Source organism: Telopea speciosissima, unplaced genomic scaffold (assembly GCF_018873765.1).
Source record: "Telopea speciosissima isolate NSW1024214 ecotype Mountain lineage unplaced genomic scaffold, Tspe_v1 Tspe_v1.0635, whole genome shotgun sequence".
NCBI lineage: Eukaryota > Viridiplantae > Streptophyta > Magnoliopsida > Proteales > Proteaceae > Telopea > Telopea speciosissima.
In genome coordinates, this window is record NW_025317971.1 from 1 (window position 1) to 9775 (window position 9775).

General features: G+C 39.4%; 1 protein-coding gene across 1 annotated transcript; it reads left to right on the forward strand.

Annotated features, from left to right (window-relative positions):
• Positions 1-3785: 3785 nt before the first annotated feature.
• On the forward strand, positions 3786-9565 carry LOC122648247 (glutathione S-transferase zeta class-like; the record flags this gene model as incomplete). The annotated part of the gene is made up of 8 exons (XM_043841483.1): positions 3786-3864; positions 5051-5136; positions 5241-5312; positions 6013-6066; positions 6176-6251; positions 8270-8331; positions 8604-8663; positions 9349-9565. Coding segments are annotated over 8 exons (591 nt in total), but the record flags the coding sequence as incomplete, so codon positions are not given.
• Positions 9566-9775: the final 210 nt, after the last annotated feature.

Below are 9775 nucleotides of genomic sequence, written 5' to 3' on the forward strand. Positions count from 1 at the left end.
AACAAATTGGAAATCAATCTCAATGTGCTTCATACGAGTGTGTGAAACACCGGATTTGCTGATAAGTAGGTCGCACCAATGTTGTCACACCATATAACAGGTTGGTGGGGAACTAACACACCCAACTCCTTGAGAAGAGACCGTAGCCATACCAACTCAGTGGCCGCAGTTGCTACAGCCCGATATTCAGCCTCGGTAGAAGATCGAGAGACCGTTTTTTGTTTCTTAGAGCTCCAAGAAATGAGGTTGCGGCCAAGAAAAAATGCATAACCGGTAGTAGACTTCCTATCATCCGGGCAACCAGCCCAATCCGCATCTGCATAAGCCTGTAAACCAACAAAAGTGGATGGGCGAAGCAAGATCCCATTGGCCAAGGTGAGCTTGAGATAGCGTAAGACACGCTTTGCCGCTGACCAGTGCACATCCGTGGGCTGGTGCATGAACTGGGCCAGCTTGTTTATAACGAAGCCGATGTCAGGCCTGGTCATGAGTAAGTGCTGAAAAGCCCCAATAACACGTCTATACTCAGTCCCATCAACAAGGGGAGTACCCGAGTGAAGAGTGAGGCCGGGACTGGTGGCCATTGGAGTTGAAATTGGCTTTGCGTCAAGCATGCCTGTGCTACGAAGTAGATCCAAAATGTACTTGAGTTGAGATAGAAAGATTCCAGCAGCCGAGCAAGAAACCTCTATACCCAAAAAATAGTTGAGATTGCCAAGGTCCTTTAGAGCAAAGGTGGCCAATAAAGTGGTGATAAGACTTGTTATTGCGTTGGTGGAGCTCCCAGTGATGAGTAGCTCATCAACATAGACCAAGCAATACAGGATCACACCACCATGACTGTAGACAAACAATGACGTGTCCGTTTAGGAGGGCAAAGCCATAACCAACCAAGAACTCGCGAAGCCTAGTGTACCACGCTCGCTGTGCCTGTTTAAGGCCATAGAGGGATTTATGTAGGTGACATACATGACTCGGATGGGCTGGATCCACAAAGCCCGGTGGCTGAATCATGAATACATCCTCAGTCAACAGTCCATTGAGGAATGCATTGTTAATATCCAACTGGCGCACAGGCCATTGTCTAGAGACAGCAAGAGATAGTACCAAGCGAATTGTCGCCGGTTTGACTATTGGACTAAACGTTTCCGTGTAATCAATCCCTGGGCGTTGGTGAAACCCTTTGGCCACAAGACGGGCCTTATAGCGCTTGATTGTGCCATCGGAGCGTCGTTTAATACGGAATACCCATTTGCAGCCCACCACATTTTGCTTAGGCGTGGGTGGCACAAGAGACCATGTACCATTACGGAGTAGCACATCAAACTCCTCATTCATAACGCCTAGCCAGTTTGGATCCTTTAAGGCCTGTGAATAACACATGGGTTCCAAGGTGGCGAAGTTAGTTGGCAGCGTAGCAGTAAGGGTAAGGCACGTTGGCGCCCTTAAAGTCCCAGTGCGAGATCGAGTTGTCAAAGGGTGCACAGAGGCACGCGTAGAGCCAGGCTGCACTGTTGGAAGCCCATCTTGGACAACGACTGGTACATGAGTGACATCCAATGGGGCTGCAGTTCCTGAATGTGTATCCACAGAATTATCAACCTCAGATGGGCCAGCAAGACATTGCGATAGTGAAGAGCTAGATGGGCCAGTAGCACAAGGCGATGGGCCAGATGGACTTGTAAACAACTGTAGTGGGCCAGATGGGCCTGTAACAAGCCTTGGTGGTTGCATAGGTGTTGGTGGGCCAGTAGCTGATCCAGAAGGTAACAAAGAACACCAATCATCAACCACAGACTACAGTGAACCTCCCCAGGTAAACTTATTTTTAAAGGGGAACATATCCTCAACCTAGTTGAATATACATTTACATTTCTCAATATGTTCTTTATTCATCTCTCATCAATATATACATTTACATTTCTCATAAATGAGTCTAGAATCTAGTAGAATATATATAAGTACACGTGGCTACTCCTCATTACTTTCGATTTCGATTTTTCTTCGTTCCGTTAGTGGAGTTCAAAGACAGGTCTCGCTTTGCGGCTGAGGATTTTCAGGTGAGTTTGATTGAAGTTTTAGGAAGAGTTTTTATGCATTACAAAGACAGGTCTGTCTTGAATCAATTAAACTGAAACACAGTTCCAAAGAAACTACAAACCAGAACAAAACAATCATGGAAGAAGAGTCTGAGAGTGCCAGGGGCTGTCACAAAAGTTTCATTGAACTCCTTTTCAACAACACTACGAACATATTTTTCAACATTGAGGCAGATGTTTTGGTAGAAATTCTGCTCAAGTTGAGCAGAAACTGAGTTCAGACCGCTGGAACCCTTTGGATGTAGTACTCACCGGCATAGGCCCTAGGAAGGTTCTCATCACTTTTTCTCTGGAACACGGGTTGTTGCTCTTGGTTAGCTAACTGTACTCTTTGCAGCTCCTGAATCTGCCTCTAAATCTCTGTGTGGGACAAAATCTGTTCCCCTCCTCCCAGCATTCTTTAACCCCCAATTTCCATCTATAAATACCTTTTGCTCTCCTCCCTTAGAATCAATCAACTTTGAAGCTGTAAATAGAGAGGAAACAAAGAAAGGGCGAGGTAGAAAGGTGGGGTTTTTTCAGTTTCTGCAACTTCGGGATTAGCCATGGCAGCTCTTCTCATGTTCATATGCTGGATTTCGCCCATCCAAGCGTATAAAAGGCTTGAAAGAATGGTTTTGGAGGTCCAAAATCAAATTTCTCTTTGAGGAATATTGAAGATATGCGAAAAAAGGATAAAGATTCTCTTTTTGAATCTGTAAATAAAACCCATAACATCCATTCAACCGTCTTTTTACCAAAAAAAAAAAAAAATTCAACTGTCTTACCTTACTTTTCTCGGTGGGGAAAATTATATGGTAATTAGTTAAGCTTCATAATAAATGGATGGATTATCTTTGTGTATATATATTGCTAAGAGGAACAGAGTGAAGGAGAGGAGGAAAAAGGGTTTTCCGATAAAAACCCATCTGCAGGTGGCCTCGCTCAAATCATGGGTGGTTTCTTAAGTGGTGTGGAGATAGGGTTTTTATTAGAAATGAAAAAAGTTAGATGGGTTTGTGAGTTTTTTTCTGAAGACGGATCTCAGCTCTGTGCTTGGTTTTCTTTCTTTTTGGATGGTCTACCTCTGGCTAACTTTGAAGATGCAGAGATATGGGTATTTGATCACCGAGGGAAGTGGCAGCAAAATCACCGATGCTGTCGACAATGGGGCGGGATTGCAGAGGAGTCGGGGTGGGTGGGGTTACAGGAAGAAGATGAAGAAGAGAAGAAGAAGAATTGTTTTTAATCAAATGGGATTGCAGAGGGGTAGGGGTTGGGGGTGGGTAGGGTTATAGGAAGAAGAAGATTTGTTTTTAATCAAAAGGGCAAATGGGTCATCTCACAAGAACCGAGGGTTAGTTTGGAGATTATGAAAAATCTTACAATGCCACATCAGCACTTAGCAGACCGATGCTAACGGCACACCCGTAATAGTAATTATTTTCAAAATAGAGGGGACGGGTATGTAATTGGAGAAAATGCAGGGGAGGAAAATGTAGTTAGGCTAAAATACAGGGGAGAGGTATGTAATTTTCCCTTTTGTTTATTAACATTGATTTGGTTAATTGTTATGTTTTGGCTTTATCTTTGGTTTTCTTGTTATTTTTCTGCTTTATATACTTTGGTAGTTCTTCGCTATGGTATCAGAACTTGGAACCATGAAAATGAATTGATATACTGATGCAGTTATGAACTTTTTTTTAAAATAAATTCTTTGATTTTGTAGGACTCACTTACGAGTACAAAGCGGTAGACTTCCCAAATGGAGAGCACTTTAGCCCAGGTGAATTTGAATTTTCCTTACTTGTAGTATTTGTTGGGAAATAATATTATTAAAATTTGAGAATATAGAATTTATCTCAACCGCTTAACCTTTGAATGAAACAACCATGTACAGTAAGAGAGCCTGATACATGAACAAATCACAAACACTTGGTGGGACTGAGTCATGCCATTGGTCACTCTCAAGATCGTAGTTGCCCCCTTATGGTGCAATATTTGTTCTTATGAATTGACCTCCAAGATGAAACAACCCTTAAGCCTTCCAATAGTTGTTGCACTCACTTACTAGATCACGTTGGGACATATTTAGATCATGCTCAATCCACCAAAAGAATGGAACAAAGAGAACTCTCAAAACAGTACACAAAAGACTAAACGAAGAGAGAGATTCCCAAGTGGTAGGGATGTCATCTACTTATAGAGGAGAGATGCCCCCTGGAAACATCTGTCCAAAGGAGCCCAGCGATATGTCTCTCTAAAAAAGAAGACATAGAAAACTAGCTGTTGTTGGCATCCAATGCATTTTGAACGGTGTGTAATGAAAGATCGCCAATGCCGGCAATGATTATCCGATGCCGGTAAAACCTTATTCAATGTCAAACTGAGAATATTTCATGTCGGTAAGGTTCTTGACAAATCCCCAACTTAAAACCCATTCTGGCCGACGTTCAATACAAAATAGCTGACATCAGGAGAAACAAATCCAACATCAGCAAAAGGAAAACAGGATTCAAGTCCGGAGTAGAACCACACGCACCACGCCACACCTCAGCTCGTGTGTATGAGAAAATAAACCTCGAATCCCTGGAGACAAGAGAGTATAGGGAGCCTTTCTTCCAAAGAATCCTACTCTTGTAGTTCTTACTATACAATGTGAACCACACTCTTCTATTCCATAAGTAATGTGGGACTAAACATTTCCCACTACTTTACTTTACAAAAAACAACATCAGGAGGTCAATGGTGCAAACCTTGTGCGAGACAGAAACACAGAAAAACAAAAGAGGTATTTGAAACTTATTTTTCCTTTTGTAAATTCATTTAATACAACAGTAGTATAGCTCTAGTGAGCTAAAAGTACTATTTCTACTATATTTGGTCCAAGCCAAGCTTTCACACATGCATGTCTATTATCAGTGTATAAGCATGCATATGAATGTGAACTTAGTTGGCTGCCTGGATTGCAGAGTTTGAACGTTTGAACCCTCTTCACTACGTTCCAGTGTTAGTGGATGGTGATATGGTGGTTGGAGACTCTTTCGCCATCTTGCTGGTTAGTGGACATGAGAATTAACTTTTCCAATATTTAATGGCTTTTTAAAACCACCAAGTGACTGGCTGAGTGTTAAATCTTATTATTTTTGTTTTTGGAACAAGTATTTGGAAGAGAAGTATCCCCAAAATGCTATTTTGCCACCTGATCCCAAGGGCAGAGCTCTAAATCTCCAGGTAAGTTTCAAGGTGTTCTTCATTTCAAGTAAAGCCCTTCAATACTTTTCTCTTTTTGGTGGGTGGGGGTGAGGTTGATAAAAGAAGTTATTTGGTAGGGGCAAGAAGAAGACAGTTGCCAAGGGCTGAATTAATTTTTGAGTAAGACATTCATATAAATTCATTAACCTGAATCACTGTTTTGTCAAAAATTTATGCACATACTCTGTACTTGCTTGTATAGAATGTCTGACCTGTTCAGTCAAGTTGCAAGTGAAATGTCAGTAATGCCTTGGCTGCTGACGATATTAAATTTCCATTTTCTCTTTCCGTATCTATTTATAAATTCTTGCTTATTGGAATCCATTACACCCAGAAAAGAATTGAAGTCAGCTCTTACTTCACAGCTTTTGAGCTACTATATAGAATGCTCTTCCAGGTTAAGATGCATGGCTTTTAGAAGTCAAGTAGTTGTAACCAGTGAGACCATTCATTTTGGTGGCTTGCATTGTGACAAAAATTTCCAATGTTATATTGGAAACCCACTACTAAAGTTGTGGTAAAGAATGGAGAGTATGAGCTAAATCACTTTCTATGATCCTCTGCCGCCACTTGTTAGAGTATCTGTAAGGTTCACACTTTTGGAGAATGGATATCACATTAACTTTTGTAGTGTTCTCAACTTCCAGCCATTATTCTAAGAAGACCTTTGTGTTAGCAGGTAGCAAGTAATATTGGCTCTAGCATTCAGCCCCGGCACCTTAAGTCACTTCTGGTATGTTATCCTTGCCTATGATGGTTTTACAATAATCATCGTGCAGCATCTTAATTTTGAAATTTATGATGTTTCAATCTTTAGTTACCTGGGCCTCTTTATTCTTTAGGAATACATTGAAGAAAAAGCCGGTCCTGGTGAACGACTCTTGTGGACTGAACATCATATAGGAAAAGGTTTTGATGGTAAGTGTCTCTTCCATATGTTCCACTTATTGCTGAAAATATCTCTACTGTCTCATGGACTGAACATCATATTTGATGTAATGGAATAAAACTCAAAAACAATTAGGTTACACTATCCCACCCACAAACAGAATCGCAGGACTCAGACTAGAAGTTTATACGTCTCAAATAATCACCTATCTTGGGTTTCAATCACCCTCAAACTTCAACCAGGTAAAGTCGACTATTAGAACTTCAAACCCTCAAAGTTAGGTAAAGATCCAATGGCTGGATTCAAAGTTATTGACTGAAATATGAAAATAACTAGTTCCAGAATTAGAAACTTTGCTGTAACTTCAAATCCATGCAACAGAACAGTATAAGAATATAAACTGATTTACCATTCAACGGATACAACCTCAGATATAAAATGCAATTCAATCTAATGGCCAGATTGCATAAACCAACAACCTCATAAAAATAGTAACTGTGGACAGAAATTAGAAACTACCAGCAACTATCAGAGCACAGGTCAGAACAGTCCCAAACTATTATCGAAGGCAGTGCTTGGTTCTCTCTTGGAATTCGCAAATTTTGTCGTCAAGCCAGTGGTTAGGTAATGGAGTATCATTCACTTAAAATTATCAGTGAAGAACATCATAATAGTGAAACGCAAGCCACTTCTATCAACATAAACTCTTTAATTTCCAATATTGATGGAATATCTCAGCATAGCAGCCCAACAATCATTCAACAAGTACAAACCAGTCATATCACTCACCTTGATGCACAGGACAGAATGAAGATAATAGAATAAGCCAAATAGAAGAAGAAGATATGGACCTTGCTAGTCTCTCACCAGCACCACTAGTCTCCTACTGGGGTTTCTGCCTCCCACAGACTCCTACTCCACACAAGAAGAACACAGCAAAAAGGAATGGAAAATTCTGTCTAAAAATCGTGGAGGTATGTAAAGAGTCCCCTATTTTATTAATGCTTGCAAGAAATAGCAGCTAGATCCCCCCTTGCATGGAGAGGGAAATCGTTACAAACACTTTCAACTAAATTAAAAACTAGAAACAATATATGATCTAGCTTCTAGATATTCCACAAAATAGAAACAATCTCAAATTAGTAACTAATACTAACATATAGAGATCTCTAAATCAAAATAGAAACTAATAAAAGGTCTCCCACACAAGACTAAATGAAATATAGTAATGGGCTCAAACCTGGTCCATAAAAACTTGGGCTTACTCTGGCTGGCCAACTTGGGCTACTTGGCTTGATGGGCTTGCTAGCTGGGTTACTGGACTGATGGATAGATGGATTAGCCCTCTTCTTGCACATGTACTGTTAAGCAAACCTTGGATCTACATCAGGATGTGATAGTCTCAATCATATAAATGGGTTATTTTCCTCGAAGATTTTCTTGGGAGGACTAAATCACCAAACCCTCCACATGTACTGAATACCTACCCAGTATATGCAATTGACAGGAACAGGTTTCCTAACTGTTCCCTAGGAAGAAAAAACCCTTTTGTATTTATCTTGAACACAGGCAGAGACACAGTACACATTTGATAGAACAAAATTCTGGACAAATTCAAGCCACTCTGCCCTTCAACAGAAACATGAACAGTGGTTGTAATTTCCAAGGACAGGTTTTTTAAAGTAGGACTAACTCCTTCTGTTTGAAATATATATCTAGTGTGTGTGTATATATATAGGAAAATCTTGTTGTAACCTAGGTTGGTTACAACAAGAGTGCAACCTTACCTTTTCCCCCATAGTCTTATTCCCAAAAATTATTTAATGCAGTATTAAATTCTGTATTAAATGACTTTCAACTTTTTGAAAACCCCTTTTTATCCCTGCATTAAATACTTTTGGTAATAAGGCAAGGGGCAAAAAGGTAAGTTTACAATCTTATTGCAACTAACCGTGGTGACCAGTTATTCCCATATATATATATTATACATAATTGTACCATACCAGATTCCTGTCTGCTACTCTGAACTGTCTTCTATTGTGAACAGCTATTGAGAAGTTGCTGAAAGATTTCAATGGCAGATATGCTACAGGAGATGAAGTATACATGGTCTGTTCTAGTACTTTATACTCTCGTCATTATCTCAAAGCTTAATTGAACTATTTCACTTACCTTGAACCAACAAAGCTATTTCATAACCAAACAACAAACAACTGGCTTCTGCTTCATTGATTGTTTTTAAAATTTTCTGAATCACTTCCTAGTTGATGACCATAGTATTCTGAAATTTCATGCAAAATCTGACAGAGTACCTAATAATAAATATTCTCTTGATAGGATCGAACTAACCAATGAAAATTGTTGTTTTAATCTCTATGCAGGCTGATATTTTTCTAGCCCCACAGATTAGTATATCTATCACGAGGTTCAACATTGATATGGTGAAGTCCTTTCCTTCCTCCCTCCCCCCCCCCCCCTTTTTTTTTTTCTTTATAATATTATTAATGAAATCCAGAGACCAATAGCTTATGCTGACACCTTTAAAATGCGAAATATTAAAAAACAAGATGCCTTACTCCACTTTGACAATCAAACTTACAAGAAGAATCCTAGTCCACCTTTGGAAATGGAATAACATATAGAACTCTATATCTGAACTCCCACCCTTTCAAGCTCATTGGGCAACTCATTACCAGACATGTGGCTCCATGGAATGTAGAACTCATAGTAACAAGATACAAATTTGTCCTGGTTTAATAGGTCTTGCTGGCTCCAATGGCCCCTGCTTTTTGATTGCAGCCATCCTTTTACCACCTTTGGATCACCTTCTGTTAGAATAGACCTTACTTCCATCAAACTTGCCACATCTGAACCTCAAATCTTCACTCAAACATAAAGACTGGAAGCATATTTTATTTCATGATCAATTGGACAGAGATGATACATAAATCAATTGTACTGATGTATTTAAACCATCTTATACCAATCTTATATAACTAAGCTTATCTGAAAAAAAACAAGATATCCTACAGAAGATCTACTAATATTAAACAATTTCTGCTTCTAGGCACTGGTTTAGCTCTATTAGTCGTCCTTTCTCCTTAAATCATTTTCTTTTTGATGCAGTCCAAGTTCCCAACTTTAAGTAGGATCTATGAAGCTTATAAGGATTTACCAGCATTCCAAGCTTCCCTGCCAGAAAGGCAGCCCGATGCTATTTTACAGTAGGATGTATTTCCATATTCATTATGTCTAGCAGTATATTTTACATACATATACTGGCGTATCTGAACTGATACTTACATTATTTAAGCTTGTATGAATTATTTCCTTCAATGCTCTATGGGAAGGATATCAGATCTTCAACTGTTCATGGTTTCTGTATAAACAAAATTTTCCCTAACATATTATAAAATAAAATGGAAAGAAATGTTACAATTATTTCATATTTTTCCATTTCCTTTCTCTGGGAATACTTAGTGATATTTTGAGAACCGTAATTTAAATTAACAGAAGTTGTATGCTAGTTAAGGTTGCTCCATTCACCAAAAAA